Source organism: Triturus cristatus, chromosome 5_2 (genome assembly GCF_964204655.1).
Source record: "Triturus cristatus chromosome 5_2, aTriCri1.1, whole genome shotgun sequence".
In the NCBI taxonomy this organism is placed as follows: domain Eukaryota; kingdom Metazoa; phylum Chordata; class Amphibia; order Caudata; family Salamandridae; genus Triturus; species Triturus cristatus.
Window position 1 is genome coordinate 271,177,812 of NC_140588.1, and position 26,895 is coordinate 271,204,706.

At 45.6% G+C, this 26,895-nt stretch overlaps 1 protein-coding gene across 1 annotated transcript in view; it reads right to left on the reverse strand.

The window, feature by feature from the left end:
• Nucleotides 1-26,895, reverse strand: part of DTNBP1 (dystrobrevin binding protein 1) — a 516,522-nt gene that overhangs the window by 420,359 nt on the left and 69,268 nt on the right. Inside the window, exons 2-3 of the mRNA XM_085607033.1 lie at nucleotides 10,827-10,880; nucleotides 10,061-10,111 (exon numbers count right to left, since the gene is read on the reverse strand). Of these exons, the coding sequence (XP_085463159.1) occupies nucleotides 10,061-10,111; nucleotides 10,827-10,880 (105 nt within the window). The remainder of the gene's footprint in view (nucleotides 1-10,060; nucleotides 10,112-10,826; nucleotides 10,881-26,895) is intronic.

The following is a 26,895-nucleotide window of genomic DNA, read 5'->3' on the forward strand; positions in this document are numbered from 1 at the left end:
CCTTATCCTTTCGCTTCCCCCGCGTTTATCTTTCCACTTACCTAGCTCTCTCTTCGATCTGTTCAGCACAAATGGGGCCGCTCCCAGTCAGGGGACCGAGGTGCTAAAGTGTTAGTATGTGAGTGCAGGCATCTCACTAAACGTGAAGGACTGGTCTCACACACCACCTGGTGTCATGCGTCATCATTGACCAGTCCTCGCCCTCTAAAAACTTGATTTGATAGAGGGCCGGCATACACCTGACGACAGGGATGCACTTCTAAACTAAGTGGGGGCCCCAAAAAAATTGTGAGATTAAAAGGCCATTATAAATGTCAAATCAACTTTAATATAACTGGCATCTATATGGTAATTAAAATAAGTGATCAGTGTGTTGGGGATTCTATTGTCTGATGAATGCCATGGACCCAACTCAATCAATCAATCAATAATTTTTAAACCGCACTGTATACCCGTGAGGGTTTCAAGGTGCTGGGGGAGGGATGCTACTGCTATTGGTCGAAGAGCCAGGTCTTGAGTTGTCTCCTGAAGGTCAGCAAGTCTTTGGTCTGTCGCAGGTAGAGGGGGAGGGTGTTCCAGGTCCTGGCGGCTTGGTGGGAGAAGGATCTGCCTCCGGACGTAGTTCTCAAGGTGCGTGGGACCGTGGCCAGGGCGGGGTCAGCGGAGCGGAGTTTTCTGTTGGGTACGTAGAAGGAGAGCTGACTGTTGAGATAGGCTGGGCCGGTTTTGTGGAGAGCCTTGTGTGCGTGGATCAGGAGCTTGAAGGAGATTATTTTGTCGACTGGGAGCCAGTGCAGGTTCCTCAGGTGGGGGGTGATGTGGTCGCTGCGCGGGACGTCGAGGATCAGGCGTGCGGAGGCGTTCTGGATTCTCTGTAGTCTGCTGATGAGCTTGGATGAGGCTCTGGCATAGAGGGCGTTTCCGTAGTAGAGTCTGCTGCTGACTAGGGCCTGGGTGACTGTTTTTCTTGTGTTTGTCGGGATCCATCTGTAGATCTTGCGGAGCATGCGGAGGGTGTTGAAGCAGGTGGAGGAGACTGCGTTGACTTGTTTGGTCATGGAGAGTTTCGAGTCGAGGATGACTCCCAGGTTGCGTGCGTGGTCGGTGGGTGCCGGGGGGATCCCAGTGACATGGGCCACCAGGAGTCGTCGCAAGCGGAGGGGTTGGACCCGAGGATGAGGATTTCCCGCTTGTCTGTGTTCAGTTTGAGGCAGCTGTCCTCCATCCAGTCTGAGACGGCCTTCATTCCCAGGTGGAGGTTGGATTTGGCGGTGAGGGGGTCCTTGATGAGGGAGAGGATCAGCTGAGTGTCGTTGGCGTAGGAGACTATGTTGAGGTCGTGTTGTCGGGCGATGCGTGCTAGTGTGGCCATGTAGACGCTGAACAGTGTCGGGCTGAGGGAGGATCCTTGAGGGACGCCGCAGATGATCTTGGAGGCATTGGATCGGAACGGGGGGAGGCGGACTGTCCGAGTACTGCCAGAGAGGAAGGAGGAGGTCCAGTCCAGGGCCTTCTCTTGGATCCCGGCGTCGTGGAGCCGTGTGCGTAGAGTGTGGTGGCAGACGGTATCGAAAGCGGCAGAGAGGTCCAGGAGGATGAGGGCTGCCGTCTCGTCGTTGTCTAGCAGGATCCTGATGATGTCTGTGGCGGCGATGAGGGCGGTCTCGGTGCTGTGGTTGCTGCGGAATCCTGATTGGGAGGGGTCCAGGATGCTGTTTTTTTTGAGGTGACGGGTGAGCTGGGTATTAACTATCTTCTCGATGACCTTTGCTGGGAACGGAAGCAGGGAGATGGGCCGGAAGTTATTGAGGTCGCTCGGATCATCCTTGGGTTTCTTTAGTAGAGCGTTGATCTCTGCGTGCTTCCAGTTCTCAGGGAAGGTGGCGGTCTCGAAGGAGAGGTTGATGAGTTTGTTCAGGTGGGGTGCAATGGAATTGCTGGCTTTGTTGAGAATGTGGTGTGGGAGAGGGTCGGACGGGGATCCGGAGTGGATTGTTCCTATGGTCTTGATTGTGTCCTCGATGCTCACGTTGGCCCAGGTTGTCAGGGTGTCGTGGACGGTGGGGTGTGGTGGGTTCGGTGCGGTGTGGTCGGCAGGGGCCAATCCGGGATCTGAAGCGGTCATGGATGTCGGTGATTTTCCGGTGGAAGAAGGCGGCGAGGGAGTCGCATAGAGCTTGCGAGGGTGGGATGTCGTTGGCGTTGGAGCTGGGGTTGGAGAGTTCCTTCACGATGTTGAAGAGCTCCTTGCTGTTGTGTGCATTGTTGTCAAGGCGGTCCGAGAAGGAGGTCCTTTTGGTGGTCCTGATGAGGTGGTGGTGGTTGCGGATGGCGTCTTTGTGGGCAGCGCGGCTGTCTGGCGTCTTGTTGCTGTGCCATATGTTTTCCAGTTTCCGGCAGGTGCGTTTTGAGTCGAGGAGTTCCGGGGTGAACCAGCTGACTCTTCTGCTGGTGTCTCTGCTGGTGGGGTTTTTCAGTGGGGCGACGGTGTTGGCGCAGTCGTTCATCCAGCGTTCGAGGGGGAGTGCGCCTTCATCGGGGTTGTTGGGGTTCGTCGTAGGGCTGAGTGCGAGATTTGTCTGTAGTTGTTCTTGGGAGACTTTGCTCCAGCAGCGGCGGGGGGTCTGTAGGGTGCGGTGGTGTGTGGGAGGTTTCCGGAAGGAGAAGTGGATGCAGTGGTGGTCTCTCCAGGTGAGTTCGGTGGCGTGGCTGAAGGTGACGTGAGGGCTTGAGGAAAAGATGGCATCTAGCGTGTGGCCGGCGCTGTGGGTCGGCGTCGTGACGAGCTGTTTTAGTCCGAGGTTGGCGAGATTGTCGATCAGGGTGGAGGAGTTGCTGACGTTGTTGTTCACCAGGTGATAGTTCAGGTCTCCGAGGAGGATGTAGTCGGTGAAGGTCAGCGCGTGCGTGCTGATGAGGTCGGCGATGGAGTCGCAGAATTGAGGCCGGGGTCCTGGCGGTCTGTAGACGAGGGTGCCTCTTAGGGTGGTTTTGGGGTCCATGTGGACTGGGCCAACTGGCAGAAACATGTCGACCACATTCACCACGGTGGGAGGACAATAGAATCCCCAACACACCGATCACTTATTTTAATTACCATATAGATGGCAGTTATATTAAAGTTGATTTGACATCTATAATGGCCTTTTAATCCCACATTTGTTTTGGGCCCCCACTTAGTTTAGAAGTGCATCCCTGTCGTTCAGGTGTATACCCGCCCTCTATCAAACCAAGTTTTTAGAGGGCGAGGACTGGTCAATGATGAAGCATGACACCACGTGGTGTGTGAGACCAGTCCTTCACGTTTAGTGAGATGCCTGCACTCACAAACTAACACTTTAGCACCTCGGTCCCCTAACTGGGAGCGGCCCCATTTGTGCTGAACATTATATGTTGGAGGCTGCCTGCTCCTAGTACCCCGTGCCTCTGGTTCCCTTCCCCAGGCCTCTCCTGGGGCAATGGTGGTTATATATCTCTCTTCGATCTACCATTCACTCTTCCTTTTATGTATTTTAACATTAGCTCCCCCTGGCTCGCTGCTACCCTAACTGCTCCATATTTCCACACTGTTTAGCAGTTTGTTGGGCACTCTTACTTGTCTTCACCCCTCCTTTCCTACCCCTGCCCCCTGCCCCCTACCTCTTTAATTTGTCCTTCCCTGGTGACTCTCTTCTTGTACTCTGTGTCGTTCTCCAACAGTGCATTATTCAGATGTTTTTATCCTATTTTGTGATCTGTGGCGTTCTCCAACATTGCATCGTTCAGATGTTTTTCCTATGAACCCCTCGGAACTCTGCCGCCCTGGACTTTTAAAATTGTTGTGCTTCCCTGGATTGTTATTTTGTGCTCTTAATTAATGCTTTCTTTTTCTGGTTGTGTTCCTGTACATGTAAAGCGCTCTGATGCCTCTGGGTTTAGCCAGCGCTAAATAAAACCTTACAAATAAATAAATAAATCCACATCCAAAACGGCTGGAGGAGCAGGTACAATGCTTCACGAAACAACAAACTGTGCTGGCAGTGAAGTTGAAGTACCAGGAGGGACGGGCTCACATGATTATTATAAGAGTGGTGGGGGTTCCGGAGGAGGCCAAGATTCCGAGTGTGGACCTTTTTCTAGCGGACCTTATAATAAACAACCTACACCATAGGCGTCTCTCAAATATTTTCTACCTAGAACATAGTGCTCCTACCCTGAAACCGTAACCTGGTGCCCCTCCATGGATAATCATAGCCAGAATCCTGAACTACTGGGATCGAGAAGCGATCCTACAACCTGTTCGTTCCCAGGGCGATGTAACATATGAAAGCCACAATACGTTTCTTTCTGGACTTTAAACTACAAGTGCAACGCCAATGCTGGACTTTCAAAGCAGTGAAGCGTGAACTTCGGTCCAAAGATATTAAATACATGATGTTATTTCCAGTGTGGGTTAGAACAGTGGCAGAAGGTAAAACATGATATTACACTACACAGGATGAAGCTTGAGAACGGCTGGAGGGGTGACGCACAGTGGGCCGTCGGGCCCTTAGCGAGGTGCGGAGAGGTCAGCCGCACAATCGGAGTGGCGGAAGTGAGGCCGAAAACGTCAAAGGCGGCCAATGGCATACCCGGGGAGAGGGATGAACACCTTAGTCGCAGGTGGGGCAGGATATCAAAAAACTGCAAGTGATCATGAATAATTGGACATATGCCCATGCTGCAAGTGGAGTCTAACTATATCCTTTCCAACTTGAGCCTCACTGCTGGTGGACGCTCAGGGTGGGCGGGGCCGGGCTCCATTTGGCGACGGGTGCAGGCGCACAACCCGAACTCAGATGAGCAGGACATCCACCAATGGGGAGGTAAAAGGGAAAGGTAAAATGTTGCAGTTGCTGTGCCTTCTTGGCAGTAATAGCTTACCCTAAGTCATGATATGGGCTTTTTAGGGCGACAGGAGCTCTGCATGTCGTGGTGGTGGGTGGTTCTGAAATCACTGAGCAGGGCAGCAGGGAGGGGGGGCTTTATATGAAGGGAGCTTAAGCATTTATGTTATACTGGTTCCAAGGTCTGCTCAGTAGAAACTAAAGCATTAAGATAGGCATCGAGGTTGGGCAGGCTCGGAGGAGGGTTCAACACTACACCAAGCAGGGGGGCACAGTCATCCGGGTTTCAGTATATTAAATACTACATAACATCCACAAAGCATTAAAGACTCTCACGTGGAACGTTAACGGTCTGGGTCATAAAACCAAACATACAGTTGTCCTGCAGTACCTTCATACAAAGGACCCAATATAGTTCTACTGCAGGAGACTCACTACAAGGGCATTCATTATAAAGCTTTGGATCGTTTTGGTTATAGCCTGTTAGTATATGCGGGTTTTACCACCAGCTCTAGAGGAGTAGGCATACTACTTTGTTCCACAGTGCCTTTCATCCCGCAACACGTGTGTAAAGACCACATGGAGTGATATGAGATATAGTCGAGCATGTAGGAGGGAATCACATTAAATATTTGCTCAGTATATGTGCCACCACGACTTCATGCTGAAACATTCACTGTGTTGGGAGCTGTCCTGTTAGACCTACCCCTGGGATATTACTAATGGGATAAGATTTTAACGCAACAATGGACTCTGACCACTCCCTTTTGGATGTGATGTTGGATGGCGTGTCAGAGATACCACATTGGATTAATCCCTGGTATCTTAAGGACACGCACTTCAGAGACAAAGTGTCTGAGGGAGCAGAGCAATATTTTCAAGCAAATGAGGGCTCAGTTCAATAGACATGTTTGTTTTGCGGGAGGCTTTTAAGACAGTCCTCAGGGGACAGACAGGCAATGATTGTGGGGAAAAGAAGGAGCAGAAGCTATAATGCGATTACCTAGAAAGAGAGATCCTGATACCTGAAACCCGGGTTCTAGAGGCCGTCGAAGATACCAGGCAGCTACAACATATAATTCGCCTCAAACAGCATGAACTGAAAGAATTAGCATAGAATAGGGCGCACATATACCTCACTACCATGCAGCATTGCCTCCATGACATAGGTGATAAGGCCAGTAAACTTATTGCCTGGCTAGACAAAAAGTATAGGGAATGAAATGGAGTCCTAAAGATTAGAGACACTGGGGAAAGGCATCACACCACAGGGGTACAGATAGCGGAGGCATTCGCTACATACTACGAGAACATATATGCATCCAAAACCAGTATGTCGGGAGCAGACTGTGTAAAGCTCATGAGAGGATAGGTTGGCACTTGAGCAGGACTTGACGGCAGAGGAGGTTGAGCAGGCGATCCGGGACATACAGTCGGGTAACGCGGTTGACCTAATGGACTTCCAATTGAATTATACAAGTGCATATCACCAAAAATAGCGGGACATAGGCTGAATATGTTTAATGAAACCAGAGAGAGGGGTAGCTTGCATGAAGATCAAAGTATGGCAACAATAATAGTACTCCCTAAAAAAGATATGCTGCGTGATGCCTGCAGTTCATATAGACCCATCTTGTTGCTAAAACTGGAGGCCAAGGTCTTGGCCAAGGCACTGCGAACAGACTGAGACCAGTCATTAAGTCGGTTGTCCACCCTGATTAGTCTGGCTTTATGCCACACAGAGGAATGCATCTCAACTTGAGGCACTTGTATGGAGTGCTGCACTCAACCATGACTTTTCGGACCGAGCAGGCCATATTGCTTTACCTGGACATGCGAAAGGTGTTTGGCAGTATTGAATGGAGTTACCTGTTTGCGACCCTGACAAGGTTGGGTTTTGGAACCAGATTTTGCCAGTGGGTTCGGCTTTTTTACAGTGGTCCACTGGCCTGCATGAGGGTGAACAATGTTATGTTGCATGCCGCATCGCATAGGGGTACCTGGCAAGGGTGCCTTTTGTCCCCAATGCTTTTTGCTCTGGCACTGGAACCCATGGCAGAGTGGGTGTAAGGAGATCCCCTGATGAGAGGCATTGACTGTGACCAGAATTGAGAGGAACGACTTTTCCTATACGCTTATGGCATCTTGCTCTATGCCACATGACCACAATTGGCGGTAAATAGGATGCTACATATTTGTTATCTCTTTGAATTAATTAATTGGGATAAGTCCATGATTTTTCACGTGTGACGAAACCCCCATATCGTTGACCCAATGTGCAGTTCCATTTGTCCGAGATGGGTTTCAGTACTTAGGCATTTATATAATGAAATATGGGAAGGATTTTCTCAAACTTCTACACAAATCTGGACCAGCTTAGTGGAGACGTGGCTCATTGGCGGCAACTCCCGGTCTCCCTGATGGGCAGAGCGGTGCTGTTTAAAATGATGATTCTGCCACAACTGTTATACGTTCTGCAAAATGTCCCAAATAAGATCCCACATACCTTCTTCCAAAAAGTGGATGGTCTATTGCGACAGCTTCTATGAGATGGGTATGCTTGAGAAAAGCACTCTGCAAACTGCAAATAGGAGTATATAAAGGGGGACTGGCCATTCCTGATATACGTAAATACTACTGAGCATCCCAACTGTCAGTGATTGACGATGGGATATTCTCAGATATTGCAGAACCTGCCTATAGGGTCGATAGACAGACCATGGGTACACAGGGATACTCAGTGTTGCTTTATAGCAGGAGAAGAAGGAGCGAGCTGCCGCCGCATACGCAGGTGACGGTGCGAGCCTGGAGGGAAGCCACCAGATTACTGGGGTGGGAGAACAAGCTGAGAGGGACAATCCCCCTGAGGGGCAGCGACATTCTACAAGAAGTCTGGAACCTACGGGGCTACTACAAATGGGAATTGATAGGAATTGAGAAACTGGGAGATGTGTGGAGGGGGCAAGCTTAAATCACATTTGAGACCCTACAGCAGGAGTTTAAGATGGCAGACACTGAATGCTTTAAGTATCTACAGTTGGGCCATGCGTAAAGGTATCATATATGGGAAGGGAAGACACTATCAGATGCAGCACTGTTAGAGAACCGTATATTGTTATATCATATGCCGGAAAAAGCAGTTTCTTTAACCTACCCAAAACTCATGAATAATTTCCTGGATCCCTTGGTAAAGCTGAGGGCATGGTGGAATAAGGACCGGTGCCCCTTGGAAAATGATGATTGGGCAGACGCTCCCAGGGAGCTGGCGATATGAGCTAGGTTTTGCCCTTTCCAGCTACATGTGCTTCATAAGTCGTATTATTCTAGGATATTACTCAGTCGTCTGGGGAGGAGCAAAAGCGCCCTTTGCATTAGGTGATGTGGGGAAACAGGATCCTTTGATCACATACTCCGGGAGTGCCTGGAAATACAATGTGTTTGGAGTAGGGTGGTACAAATTATGACAAAGGTCACAGGCCAGCATCACATTCTGTGCATATCCGGAGATGAGGAGTGGCCTAAATACCAGAATATATGGCTTATGCAGGCATCTGGAATCACAAAAAGAAATATAGCCCGAGCATGGGGGGCAGAGAGACCGCCACAGGTTTTAGATTGAGAGGCAGATGTAGACTGGTGTCAAGGAACCGAGTAGGTAGTCCACCAGAGATGGGGATGCCCTACAAAGTGGGAGAAAATATGGGATAGTTGACATATATAGAGAGGCGGTTGAGGGATAGGGTGGGAGGGGTCAACTTCCATTCCTCAATATTTTGAGACACAGGAATTCTAAAGTTAAGTGCAGGTATAGTCCTGCTCCAACACTGGTCTAACGTGTGTGATGTTATGATTAAGAATGCAGTCATTTGCTGGATGTAAAAGTATTCAAGCTTCTCGTACACTGAGCAACAGTTTAGTAAAAAGAATAATAAAAAAAAAAAAAAAGAATACTGGTGTCCAACGTTTTTCTCAGAAGCCTACGGCAGATGCTATGGTGCCAAATACCAAGATCGCTTAGTCTTGATTGCACCTCATGTTTCTTTCACCACCAGACACTCCTTGCTGTTCTTGCTAAATTTTAGGTTTTCGCCTTTGCTTTCTTTTCTTCTTTGTCAATTTTTTTCTCGTCTGTCTCTTCCCTTTCATTGTCTAGTCATATTTTTCTCTCTCATGCTCAGTTATAATCTGATGAGGAAAAGTAATTGCCGGACTCTAAAAATGAGTGTTGGTGAGCCCTGCCTTCAATCACCTACTCAAATTAAGCAGTGATTCTGTACTTTACAACAGAATCCAATTGACTTGTTTTAACAAAGCACTAATGCATTGATTAGGAATTCAAATCTGGCACCAAATAGCTGAAAACACATTCAAAAATGTCCTTAATGGGCTTTGCGTCCTGTCTTTGCACTTCTACAAGAGTATGTTAGCACCTGTAACAAAATTCACTGAATCCAATATGGAACATATATTTACAGCTTTGAATAAAACTATCTTTCCAAGGTTTCTTAGGGTTACTGTGGACAAAAACAGGACAAAGAGAAAAAGGTAGGCATATTTCAGTCCATGGGATAGGTCAATGATTGGAGGTGGGCATGCAGGGTGCATAGGCACCAGGAGAGTGACTCTGGCCACATAAGATATTAATGCCATTGCCTCTTTATGACATTAACGACGTTATAAAGATGTCTTGAAACCTGCCAAGAGGTGGCATAAATTCCCAAACTCAATCATAGAGAAGAGGTTAGAGCTGGTCTAAGATGCCAGGAGAGCAACTGCTGGTAGAGTGAGTGAGTGAGTGTTACAAGTGTTCTTATTCATTATTTCTTTCATTCAAGGCTATCATTTGCTTTGCCCTTGTTTACAATACTATGAAGTCTACCATCCCTTACACTCCTATCTAAAATGTGGATCGCAAACAAAAGGTTGTACTACATGCTAATGAAAGCCTCATGCTCTTGCATTTGAAGAGTGCTGCATCCTTCTAGTTCGACAGAATTAAATTTCCCAATATATAAATCTTAGGTATCCTCTAGTCTTGTAGTACCGAATTGGAACTATGTATGAAAGCTTGTAAACAGACTGAACTCAAATGTTTGACATAAAAGAATACCAAAATCACTAATTAACAAAGTAGACATGATATAGTTTTAATTTAAGAAATAGGTGATCACGAAATATTCATAACAGTAACCTACCTGCTGAGTATTTCCACTCCAGCACGAAACTTTGGCAAGTGTTGAGTAGTCCTGTCAAAATAAAAACAAAATCATATTCAGATTAAGCATTAATCTAGTATTAATGATAACTGTAACAATATAGAGCTAAAGTGAGAGTGGTGTACCCTCTGATGCATTTTTCTATTTCAGATCAAATAGAGGACAGTCTACATAAGAACATCTCTGACAAACAAGTTAAAACATAAGACAAACGGAAAGAGCTTTCATTGAGAAATATATCAGAAGTACAAATACTAAATATTAGGAGACACAAAGTGAACGTTTCTTTTAAATGAAGAAGGGGGGGTTCCAATGGATCCAATTTACCAGTCATATTCCAACACTTTTTCATCAGCTGTAGATTCTGCAAGCAAGAGTCTCATCTGGTGGCAATATCTCTAGAAAGTAGTCGATCATGTATGAAATTTACAAGTGGCCTCTTAACAAGGATCACCAATAAAAGTGCCAAATAAGTGTCAAATATGGAGCTATTAAATGACCACCTTTCCACCTGCAATCAAACAGATGATTAACTCACCAATCATCCACATAGGAAACTCCAAAATATTGGAGAGGCTTTTACACTAACTAAAGGCCCGGTCTGGACTTTAATCAGTGACCGATCTGAAGATAAAACACTTCTATGTGAAAAAACATTAAGCATTTTTAACATTTCAAACAGTGCATTCATAGTAAACGAAAAGGTAGACAAAAACATTTTATTTTACAAAATGTAAAACAATACCTTGGTTTCTTTTTTATTTTGGCATCCCTCGATTTATCTCCCAAGGTCTTCAACCTGAATGGTATCACAGAAAAAACATGTTAGAAATTAACATGTCTAAGTCTCCTTGATCTGCTTCATTGCTTACAGAAGTACTACATGAGAAACAAAAATCACTTTTCAGGAATATTTAGTACCAAGATTGTAAGCTCTTCATACACATGTTATGTAGATAAGAGGATATGTTTTGCATCAAGTCAATTCTATGCCAGGATCCATAGACTAGGATTATGGTTTAAAAAGGTCTTACTTAGTAGTGATACCAGCAAAAAACAATACAAAATAAAAACAAAATTTCATATTAAAGAAAGCATTTTAGAAACACAGTCAGCGACCTGTCACTCATAGTCCATCAAAAAGGGCTCTACAATAGGAGTTCCACTCTTGCCCTAGCAGGTAGCCACCACATTGTGCTTTAGGGGTGCTCAAGTGAGTGGATATGTGTTCATGCCCCACTGTCCACTCTGGGTCTGTTCCATAGATTCTGACTTTAGCATGCTTGGTTGTGATCAACCATTTAACATTCTGCTATATAAAACAAGGACGCAGCCGGAACAAGTGGAAGAGTTAATCCTTCAGCTTCAAACCGGAAGGAAGGTCTCTAATGTATCTAGTATCGGTAGCCTGGAATCAGCTTCCTATATAGCTGCGGGCAGTGAGTGATGCTGCAATGTTTAAGAAAAAACGTAACACTTGGGGGGTCATTAGGATGGCGGGGGGGAATGTGACCGCCATCGGTGTGGGGGTTCCGTTGGTGGTATTAGGATGCGCCCGCCACACTGGCAGGCGCATCTTGCATACTTGACATTGAGGCGGGCGGTGCTCTCAGCACTGCCCGCCACAATGCCAAGGAGGCATGTCATGCACTTCCATGCACAACGTGGCAGGCGCCGCGCGGTGCCTGCCATGTTGTGTATGGAACTGCAGGGGGGTGCCATAGGTACCTCCCATGTGCACCCCCCACCCCCCAGAATCCCTGGGGGCCCGCTACGGGCCCCCAATGGCAAAAACCGCCTGCCTTTCCGTGGCGGCGTTGCCGCCACAGAAAGGCAGGTCCCCGCCTGCATAGTAATATGGATGGTGGCGTCTACCAGACACCACCACCATATAAACTGCTTTTCCACCTGGTAGGCAATCAGGCGGGTGGGTTGCCTACCGGCGGAAAACCGGCGGATGGTCTTCCCGTCCGCCGGGGCCCCCCCCGCCATGGTAATGTGGCGGGGGGAAAATTTGCAGCGGGCGGAGGTTTTTGGCGGGCGGATCCGCCCGTTATTCTAATGGACCCCAAAGTATCTATAGAAGGCATTTTCAAAAGGCGGACAATACGGGCTCTTTTCCAAACAGGGGGACCAGTCAGTGTTAAAGATCTAATTGAACAGTTCACATACTGCATGTGGCGACTGGTGCCACAGTGTCCTCCGCCTCATGCAAAATGGAAGCCCTTTCATTGCAGGTATTCAGGGTTGACCTGGCATCTCGGCCATTTGAGGAAATGACTGCACAACTTTAGGAAAAAAGACTGGAGCACTGAAAGCCTGTGCTGCTAAAACGTAAAGCCAATAACTCTGCCAATAATTTAGTGTTTAGTTTCTTGTTCCCAGATATCAGCCCAGCTATACTTGCAAAATGGAATAAATTAAAGGATCTTAAAATGGGAAGTTATAAAAAGTGGGGTTCTAGTCTGTGCTTTATCCAGCTCCCTTGAAAGTAGTCACAGTGCTTAAAAGAGGGAGAAGCATACTCCTCATATCTGAATTCTCTTAGGCAGGAAACGCATCACCTAGTTGACGAAAATTGTGAAAACATGTCTACTTCTGTCTTAAGCATCTATTCCCAATGTTTCCAAATATATCTTTAATGTTGGAGTTGCATCTCGGCTGGCGTTCCTATCATTCCTATAGTTCATGCACAACTTCTCCTTTTTCAGAAGCTATAAAAGTGATAATGATATGCTAAAGAGTGAATACGGAGGTATTAGAAGATGCAAATGAACAATGTGTGGATCAGGATAGTCTACCAATGGGGAAGAGGGCATTGGTGTTGTCACATTACATAGAGGGTTACATGCCATCATGTGTTTGTTACTCAATCCCTGCTAATCCAATGAGCCATCTGCCTGTATATTCTGTGCAGTGACCAAGGTGCTTGCCTGAACAGTTTAGAATGCCTTGAAGTAGACGGAGACGAGAATGTTTGTAGTTTTTTAATTCGTGCCTGGGCAGCAAATGCGTTGCTCTGCGAGGCATGCTGTATTCAAACATGGACTTGTAGATCCGCCCACTCTCCACCCATATTTTTCATTGGCTTGTGTCATTGTCCTTGGTAAATGCTGGTTTCTGAATCGTTAATAGGATTGTAAGTCCCTCCTTAGTACCGCCTTGTCTTCATTTGTTACCTTCCATGAGGACTGGCCCTTTTACTTATTTAGTCTGTAAGCCCTATTTTCTTTAATGAGTTTCTCCTACTGCAGGCTCGGCATGCTTTATTGCAACATTCAGTGTGCCATGCGCGCTTTAACTTTCCAAGCAGCCTGGGACAATGGTGGCCTCTTCTTTGAAATGAAATAGCTCTTGCATTTACAAGAGTTTGAGCTAATGGCATTGTAAATGACAATGCCTTTTATTTATGTGTTAATTATCAAACAGATAAATAAAAGTAATTGGCATTTACAATGCCAATAGCTTAAACTCTTGCAAATGCTATACCTGTTGCATTGCAAATGCTTGTTCCTAGGGAGGAAGTCCGTTTTAGATGGAGCGAAGAGATCCTTCTAGAGAGGCAGGCAAAGGACTTCGCAAGCTGGGGCTCTCTCGCAGACTGGGCTTTAATGGCTTGCGAACAGCTCTCTTAACAATATTTGGAGACAAACACACCCCACAACCAGGGACTACACATTCTTTTCAGCTGCCCATAATTCCTATGCTCACATAGATCACTTTCTAATCAAAGATGCACTAAAAGACAGCATAGCTGAGGTGATGATTGAACCTCGCTCTCTCTCAGATCATGCACAGATCACGCTGACTCTGAACCTAGGCGCCTGCCAATCTCATCCACCACTCCCGTGAGGAGGCTCTCCTACTTTCTGTCAACACTGAAAAAGCTTTCGACAGGGTGCATTGGCCGTTTCTATTTGAAACGCTTAGTCGGTTCCGCTTTGGAGAGAAGTTCCTCGATTGGACGAGATGCATTAATAATTCCCCAAAGGCTTGTGTTAGAGTCAATGGATGCTGATCCGGGTACTTCCCTATATACAGAGGAACAAGGCAGGGATGCCCCTTGTCACCACTATTTGCCCTCTTTATGGAGCCGATGGCACAAAGAATTAGAGATAACCCGTTGATTTCCTGGGTCTGCTTGGGGGCAGAGACACACACAGCAAAAGCTTGTATGCTGACGATGTGGTCTTATCCTTGAAGGATCGTGCATCTTCACTCTCTGCTATGGTAGGTTAATTCAGTTGCTTTAGCGGGGTGTCCGGTTTTAAGGTAAACCTTTCTGAATCACTAATACTAAATCTATCAACCACTCCGGACTAACTACGGGCCACTTTTAGAACAAACTAATAAAACTCTGGCCACTTAGAACCGGGTGGGCCTCTCCTGGGCAGGACATATCGCGGCTGTCAAGATGACGATCATGCCATGGACACTCTATATCTTTTCAGACTATCCTGCTGACCCCACCCTCAGTAACCATATGCAATTTGCAATGAGCAATCAATCGATTCATATGGGGTGGGAAGCAACCACGACTCAGCTTTCATCAGATCACTAAGCCTAAAGCAGGAGGGGGAATGGGGGTCCCGGTGGTGCAGAGATACTTTCAGCCATCACAATTACGCTTTAGAATAGAATGGAAAGGCCCCATGTCAGAGAAGTCCTGGTCATTCATGGACCAAGCGATTGCAGGAGTAATATTTGGAGAGAGATTTGGCTTCCTCGAAAGCATAGGGCATGGGGGCTTTACTCCTCCCTGATAACTGCAAATACCTTAAAAGTATGGGATGCAACAGTGATCCGACATGGGCTCACTACATTTCCCTCCCCGATGACCCCATTGGTAGACAATCTTGATTTTTCCCTTGGATGTAAGTCAGAATCATTTCAGCGGTGGGGTGAGAAGGGTTGCAAGAGGGTAGGTTCACTATTTGATCAGAATTGGATTATTCCTTCGATCAGCTCCAGCAAGATTACGCTATATCGGCATCTGATCTCTTCATATATAACCAGGATCTTCACTAGGTAACTTCCCCGGACATGAGAATAGGGGCTTCCCGTCATTTGACTCAATTCAAAAAGTGGCTAGTCACTAAAACAAACGACAAGCGCATCGTATCAGAGCTTTAGGCTCTGCTTTCAGCAACTGCCACATCCACAAAATCCAAGGGTCAGCTGAGGTGGGAGTAGGAAATAGGCAGAACACTTACAGATAAGAAATGGAAAGACATTTTATAGAACCTTTCACACAGCGCAGGATATCCCGGGCACACAGGCAGCATATAAGGTTGCATCTTATTGGTAAATCACACCGGCCAGAGTAAATTGCTGGAGGGGGTGCGGACAGACGGGTTAATTGGTACACTTAATCTGGCATTGTCCCAAACTGGCGAGATACTGGTAATTGATTCTGAAAGATATAAATGAAGCCTTTAACACTGATATTCCGTGCTTCCCAGCCTGTATTCTGCTAGGTCTCCCCAATCCCCTGACCTTTCCCTTACACTCACTTAGAGGGAAGAAAATGGCTTTAGCTCTTAACGCTGGAAGATTGGAGCTACTAGCTCACTGGGGGTCTACGGTGGCCCCCAACCACACGGCATGGTTGAGAAGGCTGTGGACTGAATTAGCGATGGAACACATGTCTATGATGGTGGATAATAAAGCGGACGCATATATGGAACTCTGGGCACCATTTATCACTTTATTGGTTCAGGAATTTAGGGAGGTGACTTTTCCCAAGTTCTTGCAAATTCGATTTCTTATTTCCACTGCCCAAGACATGGGCACATAAAGAAAGGTTAGAACATGACTATATTAAACACTTCAGGTGGGAGTCAGGACCATCATTGGGTGCGGAGGTGTGGTGGGTGGGGGAGAAGGGTCGGAGGAAGATGGGTGTTTTGTTCAAGTAGTTAGGTGACTCTTCTTTCTGTTTCTTTTTCTCCTCTCCTTTATTGGGCTCTTTAGTTTTAATGTTCTTTTTCTGTTTCAGGAGCCATTGCATGAATAGGGCAGATTGCTTCCCACTGGTACGCAGTATGAACACTAGCCACTGTTATGTTGAATTTCGGTGCCGGCCTCCGGGTTGTAGGCGCATAGCTGTGTCCCCATCTTCGCATTTAACTTGTGCTGGCCAGTGGATGTAGGTATTTGTGTTGTTATGGCTTTACAAAAACTAATAAAAAGAATTGTTCCATAGAGAGTCGGGCAAAGAAAGAGAAGGGTTGATTACAAGCTTTCTCTTAATTTGGCTTGCGGATCTTCAGTGTTAGCACATACATTTGAGGGTGGTGCGGATGCTACCAAAGAAGGCATGTTTTTTCACTCATGTAGTCATGCATGTTAGTTTGGATGGCATTGTAGATAATGTTGATTAAAATGTTATGCATGCTGGATGGGAAGCCAATGGAGATCCCGAGTTATGGGTGTCATGGAGTCAGTCAAACAGTGATCAGGTGAATAGTATTCTGGACGCCAGCATTTAAAGAAGTGTGGCTGAACGTAGGGATAACCAATTAGATGAATGAAAAAAACAACTTTTACAGCTGAAGATGTGCTCTGTGATAAAATTTTGATTGACCATGCTCCAGAGGATGTATTTGTACCACAGCTTGGGACTTGGGCTCCTTGAGGGAGCCACATGTGTTGATACAGAAACCAAGCAAACACAACAAGATGACGGAGGGAGTGCTGAAACATTTCAACCACTCACCCCAAGTCACAGATCTGGATTTAATCCATCGCTATTTTGGTCACTACGTCACCCCAGTTTGGACCCAACCATATGAAAATCAGTCTTGACTGTATTCCTCATGGGAACAGTGTAGCCCGAACTGACAGGCCAGGTCCTCTCTAGACCAGAAACAGGCATCCTGGGACCAGTTTTGGGGTTTCGATCCATTGAATAGTTTGGCCCCCTTCACATCCTTCTGGAACCCCAACTAGATGCAGATTAGACCGCCGGGAATGATTTTCCAGCTCCTCAAGCTTGTTCTCTAATGAGGCTTTCTTCTTTTTGGCGGAGTTAACTTGCTGCTGCATGGTGGTCATCTGGTCCTCAAGCTGGGAAATCCAATCTCTTGCATTCTGACTGGAAAGGTGCCAACTGCGTCGTCAATTTTCGTCAACCGGTGAAGGAGAGATGCTATCTCACTTGCCTGTGTTATCTTGAGTTCTCTTATTTCATCCAGGATAAGATTTAGCATGGTCTTTATATCACATTGCATGATAGTGTAATCTCTTTGCAGCTGTACTGGTGGATTGGGTAGAAGCATGCCTGGCTCTGTCTGTGCCTCTTTCTGGAGCCCTATAGCAGCCTTGCCTTCTACATTTAAAGAATAGGGCTCTGGCTTGCACTGTGGCTGGGGTATTGCCCTTGTTTTCTGATGGAATCAAATGTGAGGCAGAGGATAACTCACATAGCAATAGGCCGGAATGTGTAGCAACAGGAGGGCCGTGCAAGGCAGGTGGTACAATTGGAGCAGGTTTAGCTTTAGTGAAGAGTGGATACTCTTTTGACTTCCCACAGAACTGGCTAGTTGTGTTTTCATTTATATTCACACCCTCTTGTGGGGACCACCTTTGTTCTCCCCTTGGGTTGCCCCTACGGTCCATTCCTCTTCTTATCCTCTAAAGCCCGGTCGCCTTTGTTTACCATTTTCAATATACCATTTTGTAAGGCAAGCTCTTCCTCAGGCCTAATTTTCTCTTCCGACTGCCCTTGTGGTATACTCTCCATGCCTGTGCCTCCTGTCCGGCCTCCCTTCTGGACTCCAATTCATCTTCTTCTGAGCTCAGAGGGCTTGATATTGCTGCAAATCCACATCTTGATTTTAATCTGTTCTCGGCTCTTGCCGCAGCTGATGCTGCCTTCGAATGAGTTGAACGCGCTTTCATTTTATGGCGCCAATATATTTGGGATTTTTAGATGCTTCCCCATTATGTACAGCCCCGGAGTACTTCTTCTCAATTGAGGAGGGGGAGGAAGGAACCAAACCAGCGACCCACTGCCAGTACTCTTGTCCGTATGAACTCCTTTTGGGTTTTTATTGCTGGCGTGAAACATGGAGGTGCCCCTACCCTTTCCAATGCGACTTTATACTTTATGATACCTTGGTGATACATTGGTGAGGACCTGCACTTAGACCATTTGACCGTGAAAGTTCTACAGGTACCGACACATTTATTAGTCAAATCTAATGACAGTGACAATACAGCTTCCCAATAATTAATTGATGATGCTTAGCAATGTGGCCTGCAATGGCACAGATTCTCCCTTTATCATTCAAATGGGTGAGTAAGGCTCCAACACTTACCACCTTTTGTTGTGCACTGTGAGGGCCCTGTTCAGCATCGGCAGCCTTATAATTCTTCTCTCTGGCTCTGTCTCCAAACCGTCAGGGAGCAACGGAGGGGCCAAGAGGGAGCCAATATCCAAGGTCTTCAGACAACGATGACCTTTCCACTGCCATTTTCGCCAGCCTTCCACCAGCAACTCCGAAATGCATGCCTGAACGTCGCAGGCAAAAAAACAAAATCCGCCGCCTCTCAGCCACTTTTCAGTATCTCTCGGACTAGCTAACTGCACCGCGGCTAGGTGTACCGCGGAGAATGACACAGAAGTGGATGAGGGGATGGAGCGGAGCGATCACGCTAGCAGCAGAACATGCGGGATTCGCCTGCCGCTGGCCAAGGATCCAGGTTTCCCTCACATTGGATTGGTTATGCAAGGTCCTCTAACCACTTCTGTGAGCCTCTGCGGACATTAATTTTAACAATCTAAGGAGCTGTATTTTCTTGCATATCATTGTTTCTGCGAGCCCCTCTATAAAACTTCTGTGAGCCTCTGAGTACCTTTCTAATATTAAATATCCCTCCAGTGGATCTATACCTTACAGTGTTGCCACTCTCATATGTTACGAGTGTTCTCTATCACCGAGGAACACCTCTACAAGATGGCACCCACTTTTTAGTTTTCAATATGGCGCCTCCATATGTTTTTCCACTCTCTTGAGTATATGGGAGCTCTCTAGTCTCGCTGCTCCCTACGTCCACATAAAGATAAGACCGCACCCATCTGGCCCCAGGAACTCCTGGTGACGGCCAGACACGGGTAGATCCTGAGATTCGGAGAACCGCCAGTTGAGTAAGTACTGGGTGCATGCATTTCTACCTCTGAAAGAACTGCAATAGGGGCTCGCCTCCCCCTTTTTACTTCTCTACATATTCGGCTATTAACTTTGTTGTTAGCATACTAACCGATGCAAGTATCCAGCCACCGACATCCGCAACACTTCTGTCTAGCCACTCCCACCTGTATTCACATGTGGCGGCTTACTTCTACCACCCCCTCATTGCCTTTTTATTCCCGTGCTTTGCTGAACCTCCAGTGGAGTATGTACTGGGAGCCCGCATTCCTACCCCCGATGGAATCGCCATGCGGTGCCCTCCCTTCTTGACGTATTTGGCTACCTAGTCGTCTGTTGCTAAAACACACCTATCGGGGCAATTTTTCATCCACTGGCATCTGCCATATGCTCCTGCCTAGTTATTTCCACTTGATGTCAGACGCAACGGCTCACTTGTACAGCCCCACCTGGCCCCTTTAGCACCTCTTTTCATGAGGACAGACCATCCAGCACACTATGGAGCCGGTGCAAGCTTACTTAAGCCCCCCCATGCTTTTGCTAGCACATCCATCGGTGTGCCATGGCCTCCCCCCTCTCGTATAACTTTACTGTTCGATCCCCCCCTTCTAGAGGAGTCCCTCACAGCCTGCACTCTCCAGCCCTCGGCTGGCCTAAAAAAGACACTTGAGTTGGGATACTCCTGCGGTGTAACACCACCACCTGCCCCTGCAGGACAGTCCCCTGTTACTAGGGACATTGTTATTTGTCATTATCACTAAATTACTTTTGACATGCATGATTGATTGATTGACAAGTGTAGTTGCATGTACTTATAGATTCGCCCCAGTTTGTGAATTTGCGCCCATGGTTTTATATGATGTCCTGCGACGGTGCCTTTCCCCTGGGCACCCTATATTCCCAACTAAATGTAACTGTGGTTGGTTAACCATGTTTTTTTACTTGCTCTTTCCCCTCCAGGTGTTTTCCAGAAGGTACACGTAACTTTTCCTCGTTTTAATTATTTCACTTTCACACTGGACTACCACACGAGTCCAGACTGTAGGGGACGGAACCTCGATTACCTATACCCATACCATTTCCTCTAGATTCGATGAGGATTTTCCGGTTCTGATGAAATGCCAAGATCCCTCTGGATGATATAGGGCATGAAACATGTTGACTACCGTCACACTACATACATCACCCTGAGCTCAAGTGGGTATACTTCCCCTCTTCAGCCACGACTCATTAGTCAGTTGGTTTTTACTTATAGCATAGGAACCCAGCGAATAAAATTCTTTTTTTCGAATCCGATAGCTATTTTTAATTCACACACAGCTTTTCCCATCTCTACTCACTACACATGTACAGTACAGTACTTTTAAGCTTCACGTCGGCAACCAGAGAAGACCTCTGGCAAAGAGCCCCCTGCGGGGCCCGTTGGGTATTGCAGCGACAGCCCAATGAGGAGCTGCCCTATGATGAAGCATGACACCCTTCAGGGTGTGTGAGGGATCTTGCTCCTAATGGTAACTATTCCATCTCCATCTTTTCTTCGCCTTACGAACACCTGGTATTGCCAAAAAAAAACATTACTCCTATTTCCCCCTTCCCCTCAGGAACTGCATACCCTTGCTTTTTAATAAATCACAACATCCATAGCCTAACTAAATCATAATATTAAAAAAAAGTGGAGGAGGAAGTGACAGAAGGTACTCATGAAAGAGATGAGATCGAAGCAAAGATGTGCGAGCTCGAGAAACGTCAACAGGACTTTATAGACAGAGTGATTGAACTTTATCACACCCACAGAATCTAAATGAATTTCGAAATGAAGAAAACACTGATCTAAATTCACTTTTTTTCAGAGTGAAAAAGGAGATACTGCGAGCAGAGTAGCAAGCGGAACAAATCATTTACACAGATGACACAATATGCCTGTTGCAATAGGTCTCAGTGTTGACACTGGAGAGCACTTAAATGTAAGCAAATGCTTTAAAAGGTGGAGATACCTTTCTGTTTACTCTTCAGCATGATCAATAAACCATCTTTTGTAACTATAAGACAATAGGTGCTCGCCTTACTAGACTTAAACCCAATCAAGAAAAGGAGAAAGAGGCTGCATGGAAGAAAAGCCCCACTTGGCAGACACAGAGGCCAAGAAGACAGAAGAGAAGGGAAAGGAAAGGAACAAAAGATGATGAGGAGAGAAGGAAGAACTAAACTGGTGATGCCATTGAATAAAAGCATAACTGGCCACAATGACAACAAGCATTGGCATAGCCAATAGGTCTCGCCTTTGGGACCTTATAAGTATTTAGCCATGCAACAGTTGCATAACTAAATACTTATAAGGTCCCAAAAGCGAGACCTATTGGCTATGCCAAGCGGCTGTGGGGCCGTGAAAGTGATCGCGATCAAACATCAAAGCGGCCCTGCGGCCGCGAAAGTAATCGGTAAAGCGCAGCGCGCGCGCCCACGCACATGCACTGTAGCTCCAGGCTGGCCTGGTAGCACTTTTTGGAGCCCTCTCAATAGGTCTCGCCAGACCAGCGCATGCGCTGGGTCAGGCGAGACCTAAAAATGGCTCTCCACATAGCCTAATACGAGTACATTTTTAAGGCAGTACAGAACTCTGAGTGGAGTTTTAATACATATTTTGACTAGACAGGATTAATGCACATCATTACTTAGATTACAATTATACAGCACTCTCAAATTGGGGTCAAATGTAAAGTAACAATTGTAAATTAGAGAAAGTCGAGCTGCATATTGAAACAAGAGTTGTGGTCGGATCATTCTCTTCTTTGAGATGAGCGAATAGCCCCTAACCCCATTTAAATGATCAAAGCACAATCCATCACACCAATTGGGAATCACAAAAAGGAGGACCTAGGAGGGAACCAAAATAGTGTGGGTAACCTAAAGAGCTTGCCCCAATGCTCCACCAAATTGGTTGAGTAACTTTAACAAAATAATTATATTGTACTGTTTGTTTGCTATTGTAGGAGGTCTCAGAAGGTAGCCCCCGCCCATAGATTTTCAAGGAATGTTAGATTGTTATGTTTTGGTATGCAATCCAAACGTACTCGCTCTCACATCAGAGAGGGACAGGTAGTCCCATTCGGGAGGACTTCTCTGGATATAGGAGATACCTCGAAATAGGAGATACCTCGAAGTATTTGAAATTGAACAGATTTGTGATACATGAAAAAAGGATACAAGGTCAAGGATAGTGGTGACGATTGTGAAGATTGTATTGATTTTATCCGGGACGAAGTACAACCGGGACTGAGGGGTAATTCCAGGCCGTATACCACATTGGCTATACAGCCCTGAGGAAGTTGTGGGTACACCCCATAACGAAGAAACACGTGTTGGCTCTAAGGCTAAAAACAAAGAAGAGGCCAGCAGGCCAAGAAATAAAAAAAGACCATCAAAATATCAATATTGTTATACATATACGCTTGTGTACGCTGACATTTAATGTAGTGTGTGCTTGAGGCGGAAATGTTATGCATTTGTGAGCTTCGATCATAAAAATTTGGGGAGGTGGGTGAATCTCCTTACCTTTTAGAGCACGGCAAACAAGATTAGTTAGAAATTTTGTGTGATTGTTAAGCGAGCGCCAGAACCTTATCAAATGACCCCATACAAGATGTTTTTGTGATACTCACCCGATTCACAATGTTTATAAAAAGGTTAAGAGGTCAACAACTCACAGACAATTAAGAGGACTGGATGGGCAATAAATCAATAATAATATGATACGGCTTAATGACAGTGATTTATGGAAAGGAGTGAAGTTTTGTAAGGGAGAGGGGGAGATGATGCGACCACTAAGCAACCATACCAGTTAAGAAAGATGAGCGACCCTATCCGAGTACTGACCAACCTAACCTTCAATGTAAAAGGAATGAACTCCCCCCATCAAAAGGAAGGCATTATTACAATGGCTCGTCGTGAAAAACACAGGTGTGGTATACCTTCAAGAGACGAATCTATGAATATGACTTGTGATGAGACTATTAAGAAATCTAGGTATTGCGCAGTATCATTTCAATCAGCAGCACACTCCAAAACCAGAGTAGCAGCAATCTCAATTAAGGAAGGCGTTCCCTTTAGACTAAGTTCCACCTATAGAGACAAAAGAAAGGGACAAGAAAAAATAGCAGGAATAAGATGCTACATCCACAGTAGGGCTAACACACTTTTCTTTACATGTAGTCCCAATAAGAACAAGGAGAGGTTCTACTCCCACCTTTTACCGGTGTTGGCGGATTTTAATGGGGAACGCCGAGTGAAGCGAGGAAATTTCAATGTGCCTTTGAACGCAAGTTTGGATAGCACAACATCGTCATGGAAATCAACAAAAACTAGTACCTCAGTGACTATAGGCATGGAATATTTATAGCTCATACGTATGGCTTGATATTCATCAGGGAGAGGGAGAGACTGAACTCTTTTCCAATACCCACAAGTCATATTGAAACACTTATGTTTTTACTAATCTCAGTGACTTGATCAGAGTTATTATGTTGGTTGAAGTTAATGATGCTGACCATACCCCCGTTAATACAGACACTGGAACATATTTGGAAGATAAATGAGGTTGCTTTTTGCAACTCAGCTCTCTATCCTAATATTAGACAAAGCTGTGATAAAACTATCTGGGTGAGAATGAGACAGAAAAATAGCATTAGCCACTATATGGGACACAAAAAAAGCTGTCCTGTGAGGTGAACCAATAGCTCATATTACCAAATTAGTGTTTAGTGAGACTGAAAAAGAAAAGACAAAAAGACCTGGAATGCAAAATATCGAGGTTAAAAACTGAGAAAAGTCTAGCTGCTCTAGATGTGTAGATCTTGAATTTCAAAGAGCAAGAGGGAAAATAGAAGCCAAAATGACTAAACATGTGTCACAAACTAACAGCAATGAAACATGTTTATTACGAGAGGGAATATAGCTGATCACACATACTGCAATACAAGTACTTGGAAGATATCACTTTCCATTGACCTGCCTAGGAATGATCTAGGAACTACACAGCCATCTAACAGAGGTGGAACTCTCCCAAGAAATCAAAATGTTACTTTATAATAAATCACCATGCTCAGAAAGGCTTCTAAATGTATTCTATATAGCATTCAGCAACATTCTACTCCCACTCTTGACATTAGTGTTTAACTCACTCGCAGAAAAAAAGAGGGGCAACACTAGGGTTGATGGAATCCAGTTTGACCTTTGTAATAAACTGGATTATTATTTAAGGTGGGTGACTACCAACCTCGAGGAATAATCACAATCCTTATTAGGGTGAAATCTTAAAGCCACTAAAATAACCTGAGCTCAAACTTGGCAGCAACGGCACAGAGCAGACAGGCATAACATCGAGCAATATGTGAAGTTTTTATTTAGTACCAAAACAGTAATAAAAAAATGAAACAATAAAAATTCCAAACTGGATTAAGCAAATAAAGTAAAATGTAATAATCAATAAATGTCTCGCAACGAAGATAAGACGGTATTTCTCTGCTGTTCTCCTGGAATTAGACAGGGACAACCTACATCAAACTTCTGGCCTTGGCCAATGAATTCGGCTCCAGAACCGGCACATTCAGTATGAAACATGGGTGTCTATTTTGATAAATAGCTCTCAATGGAAACACAGGTAAACAAAAAGTTAGCAGTATGCTATGGTCTAATAAGAAGCCTTAAGAAAATTGTCCTGATGCTTCCACAACCTTTCAGAAGACTTGTGGTACAGGCCTCTATAATGAACAAATTGGACTATTGGAACGCCTTACTTCTAGGTTGTCCAGAATATCTGCTCAAAAGGCATCAAAAGATTCCGGTGCTGGCTGCTAACCTAACGCTAAAAAAAGGGGAAGGGACTCCGCAACCCAAACGCTGCTGGAACTTCACCGGCGCCTGTTGAAGGAGTGGTGCAAATATAAAGCCCTCTATATAATATATAGGGTGTTACATGGTACAGGACCCAGGGATTCACAGCGAAAATTAACACCATATAGACCAGCCCGATATATGTGCCCCTTTTTAAAAAGACACGACAAGGAGTCAAAGCCTCACACAGGTCAAAGCTGCTCATTTATGCAACAACTTGCCATTTAATCTAAGGACTAATCCAAGCTTGCTAAAGTTCCGGGAAAGACTTAAAGACATACCTTTTTTCCTAGAAGGAAGGACAGCACATAATCATACACATTTTTGTCTCACTCCCTCCGACAGCAGTCCCTTAGAACTGAGAGTCATGCAGCCCCAAGATGCCTGTTGGGTGATAGTGCGCTTTATAAATGCCAGATAATAATAATAATAATAATAATAATAATCAAAATGATGTTGAAATTACAAAATATCCACTAAGGGTACCAGAGATATGATTTTCTAAAGTTTAAGTAGCAACAGCGCCAAGAAGCACAAAGTGGCAATGATAGTCATTGGTTGCAGTAGTCAGGGACCTAGGCAGAATTTTAAGCGGGACGCGATGGAGCATGGGTCAGATGCAACTATCAGTTTTGACCTTGTCAAAGATTTATTTTTCGAATTAGTCCTTTAGGTTCCAATCCACTATAGGAGCACAATTCTAAAGCCCTCCAAGGAACTAAGGGGGAGAAAGGAGCTCAAAGGCTCACAGGGTGTCAGGCAGAGGCAAAACAGCAGGGTCAAGCCCATGTCCAGTTGCCACTGGTCAGTTGCAGGAAAAGACCTCTTGTAGCTTGCTGTGTCCCTGTAGCTTTAACAGGAAGTCAGCCTTATGACCCTTGGAGTCAACTTTGTCATGAGTATAAGAGAGGGCAGGTCCAGTTCCAGTTATTCAAGGCTTTTTTCAGGTTGCAGACAGCAGATTAAGTCCTCTTTGGTTCTTCCTCAAGTCCAGGAGTGTTCTGAAGTGAGTGCCTGGAGATGCCATTTTTATGCCTTGCACAAGCTACTTGGTGAAAATGACGCCTGCACATGCCCTAACCAATGGAATAAAAGTTTGAAAACCATCCTAGGGCATTTTCAAGATGGTGAAAGTATTTGGTCACACAAAATTTTGATTCTGAGGGCTGGGGTTGTGTGTGTGGGGTACACTATGGTAATACTAGTATCCTCCTATGTCTAACACTTAAAATCCAGTTTCGATTAGTCACTGTATCCACAATAAACCCAGAGACAGAAGTCTGGTAAAACAAAAGTGGGTTTTTCAGCCCTCAGACAGTGGATACACAAGTATTATTTGGCATCATGTTTCCCTTTCATTTAACTGCGCACCCAGTGTTGTATCGCAACAAAGCAGGATCTTACATCATGTAGGACTTGACACTGCAAGGATGTGGAATTCCTATAGCCCGACACCCAGGATATATTGTTTGGGGTCAAGGGCAACAAGTTTGCATGTGTATGCTGCCGGGCCCTCACCATTATAACAAACACTGGCAAAAGCAAAACATTTTTTGGGTCTCAAAAAGCACACACTGCTACAGTAGTTACTGGCACTGAACAAAAGTACTTTGTGGGCCGATATGGAGAGAGGGGGGGGTAGAGAGAGAGAGAGAGGGGGGGGTAGAGAGAGAGAGAGGGGGGGGTAGAGAGAGAGAGAGGGGGAAAGAAAGAGAGAGAGAGGGGGAAAGAGAGAGAGAGAGAGGGGGAAAGAAAGAGAGAGAGAGAGGGGGA